The 20,130-nt window shown below is 42.6% G+C and overlaps 1 protein-coding gene across 1 annotated transcript in view; it reads left to right on the top strand.

Moving 5' to 3' along the window:
• TUFT1 (tuftelin 1) overlaps nucleotides 1-20,130 on the top strand; it is a 54,391-nt gene that overhangs the window by 15,950 nt on the left and 18,311 nt on the right. The window contains exons 2-5 of the mRNA XM_047784654.1: nucleotides 10,823-10,897; nucleotides 11,299-11,400; nucleotides 17,180-17,266; nucleotides 18,108-18,197. Of these exons, the coding sequence (XP_047640610.1) occupies nucleotides 11,320-11,400; nucleotides 17,180-17,266; nucleotides 18,108-18,197 (258 nt within the window). The 5' untranslated portion in view covers nucleotides 10,823-10,897; nucleotides 11,299-11,319. The remainder of the gene's footprint in view (nucleotides 1-10,822; nucleotides 10,898-11,298; nucleotides 11,401-17,179; nucleotides 17,267-18,107; nucleotides 18,198-20,130) is intronic.

Raw genomic sequence — 20,130 nt, 5'->3', positions numbered from 1 at the left:
ACCCTGTGCCACAACGGGAACTCCTAAATGTACTTTTTATTTTGAAATACTTTTAGATTTACAGAAAAGTTACAAAGATGATACAGAGAATTCTCATATAGTCTTCACCCAATTTCCCCCAATGTTAGCATCTTATATAACCATGGTACTTTTTTTGGTCTTGTCTTTGCTTTTTAGGACCGCACCTGGGGCATACGGAGGTGCCCAGGCTAGGGGTCAAATTAGAGCTGCAGCTGCCGGCCTACACCATAGCCACATCTTCAACCTACACCACAGCTCATGGCAGTGCTGGATCCTTAACCCACTGAGCGAGGTGAGGGATCAAACCCACGTCCTCATGGCTACTAGTCCGGTTTGTTAACCACTGAGCAACAGCGGGAACTCCAAGAATTTAATACTATTGTATCATTTGGATTTCACCAGTTTTTCTACTAATGTCGTTTTTCTGATTCAGGATTCAGTCCGGCACACCACTTTCTTTTTAGTCTTTTTGTTTTGTAGACTTTTTTTTTTTTTTTTGTCTTTTTGCCTTTTCTAGGGCCGCACCTGTGGCATATGGAGATTCCCAGGCTAGGGGTTTAACCCGAGCTGTAGTCGCTGGCCTACACCAGGGCCACAGCAACGTGGGATCCAAGCCGTGTCTGCAACCTACACCACAGCTCATGGCAACACCGGATCCCTGAACCCACAACCTCATGGTTCCTAGTCGGATTCGTTAACCACTGAGCCACGACATTCTTGATGTATTCTGAATATTCTTTGTCAGAGAGTCATGGAGTGAATATCTTCTGATCTGTGGGTTGTCATTCTCTCTCTCAGTGGTGTCTTTGATGATCAAAAGTTTGAAGTTTTAATATAGTCCAATTTATCGATTTTTTATGGGGAGAATTTTTTTGTGCCATGTTTAAGAAAAATTTTGCCTTTGCCAAGGTCATAAAGATGTTCTCCTTTAAAACCTTTATTGTTTTGCTTTTCACATTTACATCTGCAATCCATCTGGAATTAATGTTTATATATAGTGTGAAGTAGGAGTTCACAGGCCTCTTTTTCTATGACAAGGTATATTTACTTTAACTTATAAGCATATAGAACATGTCTGTGTGTATTAGTCAATGTGATCTCCCTTAAATGTTGTATTTTTCATCTTACCAACTAATAAAACTAAGGCTGAGGGAGAACAAGATTAGTATATACAACAAATGAAAGCTGGAGCCAGTGTTTGAGCTAAGATCTAACTGTTCCAAATGCTATTCTTTTTTTGCAAAGAAGAGAGAAAGTCAAGTTGGGCCTGAGGGGTATTGGACCAAGCAATAAGTCTGATGGTAATCTAGGTACTGCTGTGTATCATCATTCTAACTATCAAAAAAAAAAAAAAATATATATATATGAGTTTTGCTTTTTAGGGCTGCAGCTGCAGCACATGAAAGTTTTCAGGCCAGGGGTTGAATCAGAGCTGCAGCTGCTGGCCTACACCACAACCACAGCAATGCCAGATCCGAGCCACATCTGCGAGCTACACCGCAGTTCATGGCAATGCTGGATCCTTAACCCACTGAGTGAGGCCATGGATCGAACCCACATCCTCATGGATACTAGGTTTGTTTCTGCTGTGCCACAAGGAGAACTCCAAAATGTATTTTCTAAAATAAAAAAATATATATAAAAAATAGGAGTTCCTGCTGTGGCACAGCAGAAACAAATATGACTGGGAACCAAGAGGTTTCAGGTTCGATCCCTAGCCTTGCTCAATGGGTTAAGGATCTGGTGTTTGCCGTGAGCTGTGGAGTAGTACGCAGATGCGGCTCGGATCTGGCATTGCTGTGGCTCTGGTGTAGGCCGGCAGCTGTTGCTCCGATTAGACCCCTATCCTGGGAACCTCCATATGTTGTGGGTGCGGCCCTCAAAAGACAAAAAAAAAGTTGACAGTAGCCTAACCTACACTGGGATGAGGGGATTTAGGTTAAATAAATTAGTCTGATCTTTTCATGGAGTACCAGGGGCCATTAAAAGCCAATTTTGAAGAATGTTGTAATGTGATGTAATGTTCATATAGTAGTTGTAATGTGATGGAAATTAATGATGAAATATTAAAGGGAAAAAAGCAAGTATATGACTGTATATAGTAGTATGCCTTTCAAAAATGTGCATAGAAAAATTATAAGGATTATGCTAACATTTTGATAGTGGCTATTTTATTTTTTATTTCTTTTTTTATTTTTTGCTTTTTAGGGCTGCACTTGGGGCATGTGGAAGTTCCCAAGCTAGGGGTCCAATCGGAGATGTAGCTGCTGGCCTAACACCATAGCCACAGCAAAAGAAGATCTGAACTGCGTCTACCACCTACACCACAGCTTGTGGCAATGCCAGATCCCTAACCCACTGAGCAAGGCCAGGGATCAAACCCACGTCCTCATGGATACTAGTCAGGTCTGTTACCACTGAGCCACAGTGGGAACTCTGATAGTGGCTATTTATTTTCTTCATTATATATTCTTTAATTTTTGTCTCCAGAAGTATTTATTACTTTTTGAAAAAGGCAGTTGTAGATTTGCATGCAGTTATAGGAAATAATAGAAATCTCTGTACTCTCAGCATTCCTCAATGGTAACATCTGGCAAAACCATAGCACACTGTCGCAACCGGGATAGTGAATATTTCCATCACCACAAAGATACTTATTTTTAGAGCCATACTTTTTTTGCCCTTTTAGAGCCATACTTTCTTCCTTCCTGCCCCCATTTTCTTCTTAACTCCTGGCAACCCCTAATCTATTCTCTGTTTCTATAATTTTGTCATTTCAAGAATGTTATATAAATGGACTCATATAGCATGTAACCTTTTGTAATTGACTTCTTTAATTTAGCATAATTCTTTGGAAATTGATATGCATGCATCAATAATTTTTTTCCTTTTTATTGCTGAATAGTAAGTATTCCATGATATGGCCATACCACAATTTGTTTAAACATTCAGCTATTGAGGGCATCTGTGTTCTTTCTAGTTTTGGGGTATTACAAATAAAGCTGCTCTAAACATGAGTGTATGCTTTTTGTGTGAATGTGAGTCATCTTTTCTTTGGGTTAAATGCCCAGGATTTCTGTTGCTGGTTCATATAGTAGTTGTATGTTTAGTTTTTGAAGAAACTGCAAACTGCTTTTTAGAGTGGCTGTGTCACTTTATATTTCCACTAGCGTTGTGTGAGTGATCCAATTTCCCTGCATTCTTGATAGCATTTGGTGTTGTAGTTTTTGTTTTAGCCATTCTGATAGGTGTGTGGTGGTCTCTCACTGTATCTTAGTGCATTTCTCTAATAATTAATAATGTTGAACATCTTTTTATATGCTTATTTACCACTTATATATCTTATTTAGTGACATATCTTTCCATGCCTTTACCCACATTATAACAAAATGTTAGGGGGAGAGTTCCTATTGTGATGCAGTAGAAACAAATCCTACTAGTATCCATGAAGATGAAGGTTCAATCCCTGGCCTTGTTCAGTGGGTCAGAGATCCCATGGTTGCTGTGAGCTGTGGTGTAGGTCACAGACACGGCTCGGATCTCGCATTGCTGTGCCTGTGGCATAGGTTGATTCAACCCCTAGCCTGGGAACTTCCATATGCTGTGGGTGTGGCCCTAAAAAGCAAAAAAAAAAAAAAAAAGTTGAATAAAATCTCTGTATTCATGGAAGATATTGGATGTCGTTTTTCTCCTTTTTAAAATTGTCTTTGTCTGGTTTTGGTGCCAGTGGTGCCACAGTAAGAGTAGCTTCATAAAATGAATTGGTAAGTGTTCCCTCTTCTTTTATTTTCTGAATGAGATTATGTAGAAATAGAATTGGTGGAGCTCCCATCGTGGCGCAGTGGTTAACGAATCCGACTAGGAACCATGAGGTTGCGGATCCGATCCCTGGCCTTGCTCAGTGGGTTAAGGATCCAGCGTTGCCGTGAGCTGTAGAGTAGGTCGTAGACATGGCTCGGACCCCTAGCCTGGGAACCTCCATATGCTGTGGGTGCGGCCCAAGAAATGGCAAAAAGACAAAAAAGACAAAAAAAGAAAAAAAAAGAAAGAAATAGAATTGGTGCTAATTTTCAAAATATTTGATAGAATTCTTCAGTGGAGCCATCTGGGCCTAGATATTTCTTCTCAGAGAGTTTTTAAATTAGAACTTTAATTTCTTTAATAGTAATAAGGCTATTAATATTACCTATGTCATATTAGATGAACTCTGACAGTTTGTGTTTTTTGAACAATTTGGTTCATTTTGTCTATATTGTCAAATTTATGTTCTAGATAACTCAGACTTGCAGAACAGACTTGTGGTTGTCAGGGGGTGGGGGTGAGGCAGGGAAGGATCGGAAGTTTGGGATTAGCAGATGCAACCTGTTATATACAGGATGGATAAACAACAAGGTCCCACTGTATAGGACTGGGACCTATATTCAATATCCTGTGTGTGATAAACTATAATGGAAAAGAATATTAAAAAGTACATATATATATATGAATCACTTTGCTGTCCAGCAGAAATTAACACAATGTCGTAAATCAACTATACTTCAATAAAATTTTAAGAAGAAAATTAAAATTTTAGAATATATCAAAAAATATGTTCATAGGATTCTTTATAGTGTTATCTTACACTTTTTTTTTTTTGCTCATGACCTACACCACAGCTCATGGCAATGCCGGATCCTTAACCCACTGAGCAAGGCCAAGGATCAAACCCGCAACGTCATGGTTCCTAGTCAGATTCGTTAACTACTGAGCCATGATGGGAACTCCACCTTACACTTTTAATACCTATAGGATCTATAGAAATATCTTGTTTCATTCCCAATATTGGTATTTATGTCTCCTATTCTTTGTCAGTCTTGCTATTAATTAGTTCCATTGATCTTTTCAAAGAACCAGCTCTGTTTCATTGGTTTTTCTCTGTTAAAGTTTATGTATTTATGCTCTTATCTTTATTAATCCCTTCTTCCTGCTTGCTTTGCGTTTAGTTCTTTTTCTAAATTCTTGTAGTGGGAGTATTCTATAAATGTTCATTATATCTTGCTGGTTAATAATGTTATTAAGTTCTTTTATGTACTTCCTGATTTTTTTAAATTATTGATTTGAGACTTTCTTTTTCTTTAATGTATGCATTTAGTACTATGAACTTCCCTCTTAGAACTACTCTAGCTATGTCTTACAAACAAAGTTTGACATTTTGTTTTCTTTCTTTCTTTCTTTTTTTTTTTGTCTTTTTGCTTTTTTTAGGGCTGTACCTACAGCATATGGAGGTTCTCAGGCTAGGGGTTTAATTGGAGCTGGAGCTGATGGCCTATGCCAGAGCCACAGCAACGCGGGATCTGAGCCATGTCTGCGACCTACTCCACAGCTCACAGCAAACTGGATCCTTAACCCACTGAGCAAGGGCAGGGATCGAACCCGCAACCTCATGGTTCCTAGTCGGATTTGTTAACCACTGAGCCATGATGAGAACTCCTGTTTTCTCATTTTTATTCAGTTTAGTGACTAAAAAATTTCCCTAAGAGTGCCCTTTTGACCCAAGGATTATTTAGAGGTATGTTGTTTAGTTTCCTAGTGTTTGTAAGTATTCCTCTTATCCTTCCGTTATTTATTTCTTGTTTGATTCCATTGTGGTCAGATAACATGCTCTGGATGATTTCAGTTCTTTCACATTTGTCAAGGTTTGTTTAATGGTCCAGATTATGGTCTGTCTTAGTATATGTTCCATAAGTACATGAAAAGATGTGTATTCTGCCACAGGTGGAAGGAGTATTCTATAAATGTTGATTGTATCTTGCTGATTGATGCAGTTAAGTTCTTTCATATATTTGCTGATTTTTTTCTTAATTGTTCAATCAATTGTTGAGAGGTAGATATTGAAGTCTCCAACTATAATTGTGGATTTGTGTATTTCTCCTTTCAGTTCTATCAGTTTTTGTTTCACATATTTTGCAGCTTTGTTGCTTGGTGCATATACATTTGGGGTTGCTATGTCTTCTTTGTGGATTGACCCTTTTACATTATATAATGCCTTTCTCTATCTCTAATTCTCTTTGCTCTGAAGTTGACTTTATCTGATATTAATATAGCACTCTTGCTTTCCTTTGATTAAAATTTATATGATATACCTTTTACCATTCTTTTGCTTCAATTTGCCTGTATTTTTATATTTAAGGTATGTTTCTTATAAGCAGCATATAATGAATCATTAAAAAAAAAAAAGCCGTTCTACCAATCTGTTTTTTTAACTGGTGTATTCAGACCATGTACATTTTTTTTTTGTCTCTTTGTCTTTTTAGGGCCCCACCCGTGGCATATGGAGGTTCCCAGGCTAGGGGTCTAATTGAGCTGTAGCCACTGGCCTATGCCACAGCCACAGCCACGTCAGATCCAAGCCACATCTGCTACCTACACCACAGCTCATGGCAACACCAGATCCTTAACCCACTGAGTGAGACCAGGGGTCAAACCTGAAACCTCATGGTTCCTAGTCGGATTTGTTTCTGCTGTGCCACGACGGGAACTCCCAGACCATGTGCTTTTAATATAATTACTGGCATGGTAAGTCTGCCATTTCATTTTTGTTTGCTGTTTGTTCTCTCTGTTTTTCATTTCTTTCTTTTATTTTTCCTGCTTTTCTCTGGGTTACTTGAATATTTTTTAGGATTCCATTTTGATTCACTTATAGTGTTTTTGAGTACTATCTCTTTGTATAGACTTTATAGTGGTTGCTCTAGGTATTACCAGTTTGAGTGAGATGTAGAAACCTTACCTTCCTTTACATTCCTTTACCCTCTTCCATTTATAATTAATTTAAATATCTCCTGTATATGGATTTAGAATCACATCAGACAGTGTTATAATTTTTAGTTTCAATCATCAAACATAATTTAGAAATTAGGAGAGGTAAAGCCTATTATATTTACCCATATTTTTGCTTTCTGCGTTGTGTCTGTCTTTCCAGTTATTCCAAGGTTCCCTTTTCATTATTTCCTTTTTATTTAGAGAACTTTCAAAGCCATTCTCTTAGTGTAAGTCTACTGGTAAGAAAGTCTTCAGCTTTCCTTTACTTGAGAATGTCTTGATTGCCCCCTCATTTCTGAAGGATATTTTTCCTGGGAAGATTATTCATCGAGAAGGTTTTTTTTTTTTTTTTTTTTCAGCACTTGAAAAATAGTGTGCTATTTTCTTCTGGCATTTATGGTTTCTGATGAGAAGTCTGTTGTTATTCAAAGTGTTTGCCCCTTACAGGTAAGGTGTCATTTTTCTCTGGTTGCTTTCAAGATTTTGTCTTTGTCTTCAGTTATGAGAAGTTTAATTACAATATATCTTTGGATGAATTTTGGGTTTATCTTATTTGGTGTTTGCTCAGCTCCTTGAATCTGCAGGTTTATGTCTTGTGGCAAATTTGGGAAATTTTCAGTTATTAGTTCCTTATTTACTTCTTCAACTCTCTTTCTTCTCTCCACCTGAGACTCTGATCACGTGAATGGAGGCAATAACATCTCCAGGCCCAAATCCAGCCTAGTTCTCGCTATGCTCTTCTAATTAGAAAGCCATGAAATAAACCAAACTTAATGATCTTCATTGGCTAGTAACACCTTTGTTCTGGCTGAGGGATACACCAGCTTATCCCAACTGCTTCCAGGTATGAGGAGATTGTCTTTTAATCAAAGTGCATACCTTTGTCCTAGAGAAAAAGAGTCAGCAGCCACTCTGGCTATTTTGAAATCAGTTCTCCTTTTATTTTTGGCCATGCCAATGGCATATGGAAGTTCCTGGGCCTGGGATCAAACCCATGTCACAGCCGCAACCTGAGCTGCTGCAGTGACAATGCTGGATCTTGATCCTGTGCCACAAGGGAACTCCTTTCTTTTGTGATGTTCTCTTGACCCAGATGTCATGGAACACTCACTATGTGCACAGAAAATACCTACCTTTGTTAGGGGCTGTGGCAGACAGCCTCCTGCAAAGAGTTAACAGAAAGGGCAATTCCTCCTAGATCACAAATAAGTAAGAGGCATGTTCCACCAAAGGCCCTGTGGTGCTAAGGGAGCTCAGGGAGGGGAGTATGTGTTTCCTACAGGATTTAGCGAAGTGTCGTGGAAGATGTGGCAATTGCGTGCAAGCTCTTGAGCAACTTGCAGAAGCCCTGGTGAAAACCGGGAGAAAGAACATTGAAGGCAAAGGAAATAATGAGAGCAAAGTTACTGAAGTGGGAAAGCCTGGGACGTACTGGTTGGGGGCCAATGAAGAGCAGTAGGAGGAGACATGAGTTGAGTCAGACTACAGAGAGACAAATGCTACACTAAGGGTCTGCCTTTTATTTGATAGGAATTAAGTGTTTTTGAAAAACTAGTCTTCCCCAGGATTGGGAAGGCTTAAGGGCCATGTGGGAGTGTCTTCTATCTTTCTTAAATTTTGGTTCATTTGAAGAGGTGGGAGGAGGCTAATATTTGAGTACCTCCCTCTTATGTGGCAGATTTTCAGTTACTGTTCAACCAGAAAGCCCTCAGCTGGATAAGAGTGTTCCCATTGTACAGCGAGAACACTGAGAGTTAAGTGTCTGAGTATAGAGACTGATTATTTCTCTACCAACTTACTCTTTCTTGTGTAGCAAGGACTACTGCCTGCCCAGAAAAGTTTCACCCAACTTCCTGGCAGAGTCCATTCTTTCTTCCTTCCTTCTTTCTTTTTTTTTTTTTGGCCATGCCCACATCACATGGAAATTCCTGGGCAGGAATTGAACCCAAGCCACTGTAGTGACAACACTGGATCCTTAACCTCCTGCACCACAAGGGAACTCCTCTTCCTTCTTTCTTTCAACAGACATTATAATTTTTTTTCCTTTTTCTTTTTCTTTTCTTTCTTTCTTTCATTTTTTTTGTCTTTTTGTCTTTTCTAGGGCCGCACCTGCAGCATAATGGAGGTTCCCAGGCTAGGGGTCCCATCGGAGCTGTAGCCACCAGCCTACACCACAGCAAAGCAGGATCTGAGCCACATCTGGGACCTACACCACAGCTCATGGCAACGCTGGATCCTTAACCCACTGAGCGAGGCCAGGGATCGAACCCACAACCTCATGATTCCTAGTCGGATCTGTTAACCGCTGAGCCACAACGGAACTCCTTTTTCTTTTTTTTTTTTTTGTCTTTTTGCTATTTCTTGGGCCGCTCCTGCGGCATATGGAGGTTCCCAGGCTAGGGGTCGAATTGGAGCTGTAGCTGCCAGCCTACGCCAGAGCCACAGCAACTCGGGACCCGAGCCGCATCTGCAACCTACACCACAGCTCACGGCAACGCCGGATCGTTAACCCACTGAGCAAAGCCAGGGATCGAACCCGCAACCTCATGGTTCCTAGTCGGATTTGTTAACCACTTCGCCACGATGGGAACTCCTTTTTCTTTTTATGCTGCACCTGTGGCATATGGAAATTCCTGGGCTAGGGGTTAAATTGGAGTTGTAGCTACAGGCCTACCGTATAGTCACAGCAACACTGGATTTGAGCCACATCTGACTTTTGCCACAGTGTGTGGCAATGCCAGATCCTCAACCCACTGAGTGAGGCTGGAGATTGAACCCATATCCTCATGGACATTGTGTCCTGTTCTTAACCCACTAAGCCCACCAAGTCTGGGAACTCCAGACATTTTATTTATCTATTTATTTATTTAATTTATTTTTGGCCACTCTGAGGCATATGTAGTTTCCAGGCCAGGGATCAGATCCAAGCTGCAGTTTCAACCTAAGCTGCAGCTGTGGCAATCCTTGACCCACTATACAGGGCCGGAAATTGAACCTGTGTCTGGTGTTCCCAAGATGCTGCCATTCCCATTATGCCACTCTTCCAGACATTTTAAGCCTGTTAAGACTAGGATGGCATTTATACTTTTGGACCACAAGGCAGAGTATGATCAGATGACTTCAAGGTCACTTTCACCTTGACAGCACCCATCTTCCCTCCATTGGCAGGGAGAGGCATATACTCTTCTTTTATGCTGTCATAATCTCAAAGCTGGAAGGAGTTTTAGAGATACTGAGTTCAACCCTGTATTTTTTCAGTGAGATCTAGAGGCCCAGAGTGGCTAAGCCTCTTGTCTACCTGTATATATAACACAGGTTATTGGCAGGGTTTGGTCCACCCCTTCTTGCTGATCTTCTGTCAATGCTATTATCTCCCCAAATCTCCAGCCTCTTACTTCTCCCTCTTATCAGAAGTTTTTTCCCCTCAGGTTTTCTATTTTCCCCCATAGCGTGTTTTTTAAACTTTCTTTGAGTTATGAAAATCAGTTTCTTCCTTTGAAATAGGCTGATCCCTATTGCCTTGTCTGCTTTCATTTGGATACTTTCTGTGTGGCTCAGAGAAATAGCGGTTTGGATTCAGGTACCTTCCTGTGACTTGGTTCAGAAAAGATATCCTAGTCTTGTAAAGTGTATCAGTAACTTCCTGGTTGGCTGTCAGGTGCAGAAGTTCTGGATTGGGGATGACCAATCCAGGGATGCCCTCTCCAGGGTTGGGGAAAGGGGAGTGCATGCCATGTGCCTGCTGTAATCTGGGGGCCAGGGTAGCCCCTCTGGAGTGTACTGTGGGGTCTCTGTGAGGTGTAAGGAACGCTATCAGCGTCCATGGAAACATCTTTATATCACCCATAAGTGACCTGAGTCTGGGCAAGCTGATGTCAGCTCTCTAGACCTCAGCTTTTCTTGTCTGTGAAATGGCCCACTCCGCGGGCTGGCAGAAGTGCACCTGTGCTGGTAGTAGACTGTAAAGGTAAGAGGTTATTGTTGCTGTCATTGTCATTATTAGGGCAGCGTGGATATTCTCAGGCTGACTCTCCAGAGTGAACTGACAGGAGATGAACTTGAACGAATAGCTCAGAAGGTATTGAGGTTTTTGGTGGGGCGGGGCCTCCTTCTCTCAGCCAGTTCTCCTTCCTTGCTGCTGACCCCGTGTCCCAGTGCTGGCTGGAGCCATCTCTGCTGCTGCCCTGGAGCATCTCCTTGCAGACACACCCAGCTGACCTCAGCATTGTGCACCGCTTTGGGGGCTGGGGAGACCCCCACTAAAATGAAAACTAACCTGCAGTTTCGACTAATTTTCCCCGTCCTGTGTTCTTGCTACTGCGTGGCTTCCAGTAGAGGTTCTGAAACGGATTTTTGGAGGGGAAAATCCGACTAACCTTTCAAGTCTTTTGAGAAGCACTTCTTCTGCAGTGGTTGAGGGGCAGGAGTTCTGTGTTTGTCACATGGTTTCTAAGCCACTGTTCTCTCTCTGTCTGGCAGGCGGGCAGGAAGACGTATGCCATGGTGTCTGGCCGCTCAACTGGGCATTCTCTGGCCTCAGAACTGGTGGAGTCCAATGATGGACATGAAGAGATCATTAAGGTAAGCTTTCCAGTGTACCTCCACTCTTCCTCTTTTTCTCCCTACAGACACAGGAGAGGGAATGGCTATCTTTGTCAAAGGGAGCCTGTGGTTTGACTAGGAAGAACCAGATGGGCACTGCTAGTTCCCGACCATCTTCTCCTGCAAAGATTTTATTTTATTTTTGCTTTTTAGGGCCACACCCATGGCATATAGAAGTTCCCAGCCTAGGGGTCCAATTGGAGCAACAGCTGCCAGCCTATGTCACAGCCACAGCAACGCAGGATCCAAGCTACATCTGTGACTTACACCGCAGCTCTTGGCAACGCCAGATCCTTGACCCACTGAGCGAAGCCAGGGATTGAACCCGAGTCCCCATGGATCCTAGTCAGGTTTGTTATCACTGAGCTACGACGGGAACTTCCTGGGAAGATCTTAATTAACACCAGGAGACCACAGGCAGTCTGTAGTGACTTTGGTGCAGCCTGGCCCCAGGCAAGAGGATGGATGTGATGATTTTTCTAGGTGCTTATCCACTGTCCTTGTTTAGCTGCTGGAAGTTGTGGAGACAGATGGGAAGTGAGTTTATGGAATTTATATTTTTAATCAAAACAGTTTTTCTGGAGTTCCCGTCGTGGCGCAGTGGTTAACGAATCCGACTAGGAACCATGAGGTTGCGGGTTCGATCCCTGGCTTTGCTCAGTGGGTTAACGATCCGGCGTTGCCATGAGCTGTGGTGTAGGTTGCAGACGCGGCTCGGATCCCGCGTTGCTGTGGCTCTGGCGTAGGCTAGTGGCTACAGCTCCGATTGGACCCCTAGCCTGGGAACCTCCATATGCCGCGGGAGCGGTCCAAGAAATAGCAACAACAACAACAACAACAAAAACAACAACAACAACAACAAAACAAAACAAAACAAAAAACAGTTTTTCTTATTAAAAAAAATTTTTTTTGTCTTTTTTTTTTGCCTTTTCTAGGGCTGCTCCCGCAGCATATGGAGGTTCCCAGGCTAGGGGTCGAATCGGAGCTACAGCTGCCGATCTACACCACAGCTCATGGCAACATCAGATCCTTAACCCACTGCTCAGGACCAGGGATTGAACCTGAGTCCTCATAGATATTAGTCAGGTTCATTACTGCTGAGCCACAACGGGAATGCCTTATTTCTTTTTTAAAAACAGCTTTTTTTTTTTTTGTCTTTTTGCTATTTCTTGGGCCGCTCCCGCGGCATATGGAGGTTCCCAGGCTAGGGGTCTAATTGGAGCCGCAGCCACCGGCCTACGCCAGAGCCACAGCAACTCAGGATCCGAGCCGCGTCTGCAACCTTCACCACAGCTCACGGCAACGCCGGATCGTTAACCCACTGAGCAAGGGCAGGGACCGAACCCGCAACCTCATGGTTCCTAGTTGGATTTGTTAACGACGGAACTCCCCTAAAAACAGCTTTTTGATGGAGTTCCTGTTATAGTGCAGTGGTTAACGTATCCCACTAGGAACCATGAGGTTGCGGGTTCGATCCCTGGCCTTGCTCAGTGGGTTAACGATCCGGCATTGCCGTGAGCTGTGGTGTAGTTTGCAGACTCGGCTTGGATGTGGCGTTGCTGTGGCTGTGGTGTAGGCCAGCGGCTAGAGCTCCGATTAGACCCCTAACCTGGGAACCTCCATATGCCGCGGGAGTGGCCCAAGAAATGGCAAAAAAAAAAAGACAAAAAACCCCAAAAACCAGCTTTTTGAGATATGTCACATACCATGCAGTTGACTCAGCTGAAGTGTACACTGCACTAGATTTTAGTATATTCACAGAGTTGTGCCGCCATCACCGCTAATTTCAGAATGTTTCCAGGCACTGCTTGTGGCTCCTGGCAACCACCAGTCTACCTTCTGTATCTGTGGGTTTGCCCCCTCTAGACATTTCATATGAATGGAATCATACAACATGTGGCCTTTATATGTGGCTTCTTTCACTTAGCACAGTATTTTCAGGGTTCAGCCATGCTGTGTATATCAGTACGCATTGCTTTTAATGGCTGAGTCATATTCCCTTGAATGAATGTATCACATCTTCTTACCCATTCATCAGCCGATGAACATTTGGATTGTTTCCATGTTCTTGCTTTTATGAATAATGCCGCTATGAATATTCATGTTCAAGTTTTCGGGTGAACATATGCTTTCAATTCTCTTGGTATATACCTAGCAGTAGTGAAATTGCTAGGTCATGTGGTAATTCTATATTTATCTTTGGAGGAACTACCAGACTCTTTTTCCAAAGCATCTGCTCCATTTTACATTCCCAGCAGCAGTGTATGAGCGTTCCAATTTCTGTACATCCTCACTAACACTTGTTTTTGTCCTTGTCCTTCTTTTTGATTACAGCCACCCTAGTGATGTGAAATGGTATCTTGCTGTGGTCGTAATTGGCATCTCCGTAACAACATCTTTTCATACGCTTATTGTCCTTTTACATATCTTTGGAGAAATATTTATTCAAATCTTTTACTCATTTAAAAATTCACTTGTATTTTTTTTTTGTCTTTTTTGTCGTTGTTGTTGTTGCTATTTCTTGGGCCGCTCCCGCGGCATATGGAGGTTCCCAGGCTAGGGGTCGAATTGGAGCCGCAGCCACCGGCCTATGCCAGAGCCACAGCAACGCGGGATCCGAGCCGCGTCTGCAACCTACACCACAGCTCATGGCAACGCCGGATCGTCAACCCACTGAGCAAGGGCAGGGACCGAACCCGCAACCTCATGGTTCCTAGTCGGATTCATTAACCACTGCGCCACGACGGGAACTCCTTTTTTTTTTTTTTTTTAGTTCAATTGTGTTTCGATTGTTGAGATATAAGGGTTCTTTTATATATTCTGGATACTATACACTTATCAGATATATGATTTGGAAAAATTAAAATTTTTTCCCATTCTATGGGTTTTTCTTTTTTTGCTTTCTTGATGATGTTCCTTTTTTTTTTTCTGATTTAATTTTTTAAAAATTTTATCGCCACACCGAGGCATATGGAAGTTCCCAGGCTAGGGATTGAATCTGAGCCACAGCTGCAAGCTATGTTGCCGCAACACGGAATCCTTTAACCCACTGCACCCGGCTGGGAATGGAACCTGTACCTCCGCAGCGACCTGAGCCACTACGGTCGTATTCTTTTTTTCTTTTTTCTTAGGGCTGCACCTGTGGCATATGGAAGTTCCCAGGCTAGGGGTCGAATAGGAGCTGCAGCTGCTGGCTTACACCACAGCTACAGCAATGCTAGATCCAAGCTGCATCTGGGACCTACACCATAGCTTGTGGCAATGCCGGATCCTTAACACACTGAGTGAGGCCAGGGATTGAACCCACATCCTCATGGATACTAGTTGGGATCTTAACCCATTGCACCATGGTGAGAACTCTTTGATGATGTTCTTTAAAACAAAAGTTTTTAATTTGGTAAAATCCAATTTATATGTATTTTTCTTATGTCACTTGTGTTTCGGTGTATCTAAGAAGGCTTTGCCTAACCCAAAGTCACAAAGATTCCTATACTTTCTTCAAAGAGTTATGGTTTTAACTCTTATGAGTAAGTCTGTGACAAATTTGGGTTAATTTTTATGTGCGATGTGAGAAAGGGGGTTTGACTTCATTCTTTAGCACGTGGATGTCCATTTTTACCAACATCATTTGTTGAAAAGATTTTCTTTCCCCATTGAATTGTCTTGATACTCCTGTGAAAAATCAATTAAATTCTTTTTTTTTTTTTTTGTCTTTTTAGGGCCACACCCACAGCATATGGAGGTTCCCAGGCTAGGGGTCCAGTCAGAGCTACAGCTGCTGGCCTGCACCACAGCCACAGTAATGTCGCCAGATCCAAGCCATGTCTGAGACCTACACTGCAGCTCATGGCAACGCCAGATCCTTAACCCCCTGAGTGAGGCCAAGGATTGAACCTGCATCCTCACGGTTCCTAGTCAGATGCATTTCTGCCGAGCCACGACAGGAACTCCACATTTTTCTTATAATGTTATTTCAGGATTCTCACTTATATTCCATTGATCTACATGTCCATCCTTATGTCCATCCTACACTGCCTTGATTACTGTAGGTTTTAGTAATTTTGTTCTTTTTCAAGATATTTTTAGCTATTCAGTGTTCTTTGCGTTCCATATGAATTTTAGTTTGTTAGTTTCTGCCAAGAAGCCAGTTTGGATTTTAATAGGAATTGTGTTGAACTCTTAGTTCAGTTTGAAGAGTATTGCCATCTTAACAGTATTAATTTTCCGAACTTTTTTAGGTCTTCCTTTATTTCTTATTCTGTAATTTGTTTCTGTTATGTTCTATAATTTTCACAATTCAAGTTTTGAACTTCATTACATTTCTAGATTTTCTTTTCCTTTTTGTTGCTATTGTAAATAGAATTTTTTAAATTTCATTTTTGGGTTGTTCATTGCCAGTGTATAGAAATACAACTATTTTTGTGTATCGATAGTGTATCGGACTACAGCCTTGCTGAATTAGTGTATTTGTTCTAATATTTTTTTAGTGGATTCCTTAGGATATTCTATACACACGATCATGTCATCTAAAAATAATTTTACCCTTCCCTTTCCAATCTAGATGCCTTTAATTAATTTCTTTTTCTTACTCAAAGTCATTGCATGGCCCATGAAGACAGTAAAACTACCCCGTAATTCAGTCAGTGTAATCCTTGTTAACACTTTATTGCATATCCTCTCAGACATTTTCCTATATATTTGTATTTTTAAAAAATTGTGTTATAGGGAATTCCCATTTTGGCGCAGCGGAAACAAATCCGACTAGGACCCATGAGGTTGCCGGTATGATCCCTGGCCTCGCTCAGTGGGTTAAGGATCCAGCGTTGCCGTGAGCTGTGGTATGGGTTGCAGACACAGCTTGGATCCCGTCTTGCTGCAGCTGTGGTGCAGGCCGGCAGCTGTAGCTCCAGTTTAACCCCTAGCCTGAGAACTTCCATGTGCCGTGGATGCGGCCCTAAAAAGCAAAAATAAAATAAAATAAAATAAAAATTGTATTATATACTCTATTCTATAATTACTTAACTGCCCCCCGCTTCATGGTACTCTGTAGTATCTTCTGTATCCCTAAATGGCTGCATAGTTGCATAGTCTGCTATTATGCACATACCATAATTTCTTTAATCCCCCATTGTTGGGCATTTTGTCTATTTCCATTTTTGCAGCCATAGACAATATTATATCAAACATATATGTATATGGCTTTTTTTCTTTCTTTCTTTCTTTTTTGGCCACCCTGCAGCATATGGAACATCCCAGTCTAGGATCTGAGCCACAGTTGTGACTTATGCCACAGCTGCAGCAGCACGGGATCCTTTAACCCATGTGCCAGACCTGGGGTCAAACTTGTGTCCTGGTGCTGCAGAGACTTCGCCAATCCCATTGTACCACAGCCAGAACTCCTGTATGTGCTTTATAATACAAGTAATAAAGAAATACTTTCTCAGTTGTAAAAAACTCGGGCATGGTGTACAGAGAAAAATGTGTAAATCCCTTTTTACAACCCTCTTTCCATAAATTTACATATGTGTATGTGAGTATTTATGCTAGTTTAGCTGAACTTATTTCATTAGAATACATTTCTAGACGTAGATTTGATAGGTCAAAGAGTAAATATAGTTTAAGTCTTCTGATCAGAATCATGAAATTGTTACCTAGAAAGGTGGTGACAATTTACCCTCCCACCTCAGTGTATGAGGCTGCCTGTGTGGAGGTGATGTAACTGGGGGTTTCTTCATTACTGTTGTTTTCCTTATTTCAGGTGTACTTAAAGGGGAGGTCTGGAGACAAGATGATCCATGAGAAGAATATTAACCAGCTGAAGAGTGAGGTCCAATATATCCAGGAGGTGGGCACCCCTTCCCCTTTGTGGAAATAACCTAGATCAATTCTCTGAATCTCACAGTTTTTGGCTCCCTTCTTTTATAGGTTCTTTTGTTTTGGTTTGGTTTTTCTTTTTTTTTTTTTTTTGTCTTTTGAGGGCTGCACCCGTGACATATGGAGGTTCCCAGGCTAGGGGTGGAATCAGAGCTGTAGCCGCCATCCTATACCACAGCCACAGCAATGCAGGATCCGAGCTGCATCTGCCACCTGTCCCACAGCTCATGGCAATGCGGGATTCTTAACCCACTGAGCGAGGCCAGGGATCGAACCTGCATCCTCATGGATGCTGGTCAGGTTTGTTAACCACTGAGCCATGACGGGTACTCCCTACAGGTTCTGATTTTCTCCCGTCTGCTCCTTTCATATCTCCAAAGCACCATCATGTCTCCTCACGTGGAAATATCATTTCTCACCCTCCATGAATCAACCAATCCATTAATTAACAAATACTTTTTAAGCACCATGCACCTAGCACTGTCCCTCAGTCATTCCATCCGAAATTGCCAGCCTTGCTTCCCCAGTTTTCCTAACCTTCACCCTGGTTATGTTTCTCCTTGACACCTGTCACCATATAACATCCTACGGGTTTTACTTATTTGTCTTTTGGGTTCTGTGTCTCCCCAGTTAGAATGTTAGATCCACCAGGGCAGGGGCTTTATTATTTTGTTGTTTGTGTAGGAAGGACTGGGCTGCAGCCCCAGCCAGTGCTTAGAACAGTCCCTGACTCATAGACTTATGGGTTGGGCATGGGCACAAAGGTGGTGCTCGCTCTCCCAAAGCTAAAGCCTCTTGCCCTCTCCTCCCAGGCCAGGAATTCCCTGCAGAAGCTCCGGGAGGATATAAGTAGCAAGCTCGACAAAGATCCAGGAGCTTCTCTCCATCAACAGGAGATACAGGTAATAGGACATGGTCCATGGTTGGATCTCAACTGAGGAGGTGGGGTTGTGTCAGGCTCCAGTCATGCAGTGGGTACCAATCTAATACCACTGCCAGCAAACACAGGTGGTGCTGGCTTCTCTGAGCATTCACAGCTGTGTATTTACACCTATTAGCCTATATACGAGTACACCTGTTCCTTAAACATGTACAAAAATTGAATTTATATAAATAAAATTATCTTTAAGTTATGGGCAAAACCTTTTATCTATAAGAATTCTGTGATCAATCTTGTGATACAAGGTCTTATAAAGCAGACAATCACCTATAAATCCGGACTTCTCATAAGCCAATCTTGTTTAGGCTGCTGATACTTACACATCAGAAGTCTTGGTCCTTGTCTGTTACCATCTGTGTCTATAGCTCTTGCTCACCTGGGATGGGAAGCTCCTCTGGGTTACAGTTCATCCTCTGACCCCTGCCCCCCTCCCCTGAGCCCAGTGTGTGGGATGCACAGGTCATCAGTGAATGTTTGTTAGACTGAACCGATTGGAGAATGCTTCTTGAGATGGATCCAACTCTTCAGTTTTTTGGTTTTTTGTTTTTTGCCTTTTAGGGCCACACCTGCAGCATATGGAAGTTCCCAGGTCAGGGATTGAATCAGAGCTGCAGCTGCTGGCCACAGCCACAGCCACAGCAACTCAGGTTGCAGCCTTGTCTGCGACCTACACCACAGCTCACAGTTAACAGATCCATAACCCACTGAGCGAGGCCAGGGATCAAACCCACATCCTCATGGATACTAGTTGGGTTCCTAACCTGCTGAGCCACAATGGGAACTCCACCTTCTCAGTTCTTTAAACCATTGAGGATGGGAGTTCCCTGGTAGCTTAGTGGATTAAGAATCTGGCATTGACACTGCTGTGGCTCTGGTCACTGCTGTGTTGTGGGTTTGGTCCAAGGCCCTGGAATTTAAGCATGCTGCAGATACAGCCAAAAAAAAAAAAAAAGAGGATAAAAATGTTTCCAGGAGGAGTTCCCTTGTGGTGCAGTGGGTTAGGGATCTGATGTTGTCACTGTAGTGGCTTGGGTTGCTGCTGAGGCAGGGGTTCTGTCCCTGGCCTGGGAACTTCCACAGCCACATTTACAGCCAGAAAGAAAAAAGGATCCCCAGGAGAGCACAGCTGTCTCTTCCATGGCTTTACCCTCATCCTCCTTTAGATTCCAAGTTGCATCTCCTTCATTTGCATTTGGCTTGAGTGGGGTGTTCCTTCTCCCGTGGCCCCTGCCCTTGTTTTCCTGAGGAGAATAATGACCTGGCAAATAGTGCCAGCTCCTCTTCATCTCAGGTGTATGCTGGGCTTGTGTAGTGGATTCCCCCTAACTCATCTCACTTTGCCTAAAGGTAGGACTCTCACTGCCCAAGCTCACCTCTGTCTGGTGGGAGGTGCTTTGTCAGGTGACTGAAGAACCGACTGTGCCCAGAGCCTGGCCCAAACATCCAGGCCCCTTGTTTGCACAAACCAGCAGTCACAAGATGACTAATCAGGCCTTGGGTTGAAGTGAGTTGCAGATGCCACTTCCCCTTTTCATTTATGCTTTGTCAAACCTTGTCAGGATCCCCCAGGGGCAAAGGAAACTCTTTGTTTGTGGCAGGCAGCTGCTCAAATTTCCTGGGCTCCGAGGGATGGGCCTACACATTTTCCAGTCTGCTGAAAGGTTTTAGCCTGAGGTTTCCTTCTTCCTCCCCACAAGGCTAGAATAGTCCCTCTCCAGGCTGCACACATTTCTCCACTCTCTCTTTTCTCCATTATCCCAAAAAGCACTAGACATCTTTTTCCTTCCTCCTCTCCCTCCCTCTCTCCCTCCCTTCCTTCCTTCTTCCCCCTCCCCCGATCTCCTCCTCCTCTTTCTCTCTTTTTCTTTTTTTGGCAGTGCTAGTGGCATGTGGAA

This window comes from Phacochoerus africanus, chromosome 6 (genome assembly GCF_016906955.1).
Source record: "Phacochoerus africanus isolate WHEZ1 chromosome 6, ROS_Pafr_v1, whole genome shotgun sequence".
Lineage (NCBI taxonomy): Eukaryota > Metazoa > Chordata > Mammalia > Artiodactyla > Suidae > Phacochoerus > Phacochoerus africanus.
Note: the sequence above shows the minus strand (reverse complement) of the source record. Positions and strands in the feature narration are given on the sequence as shown.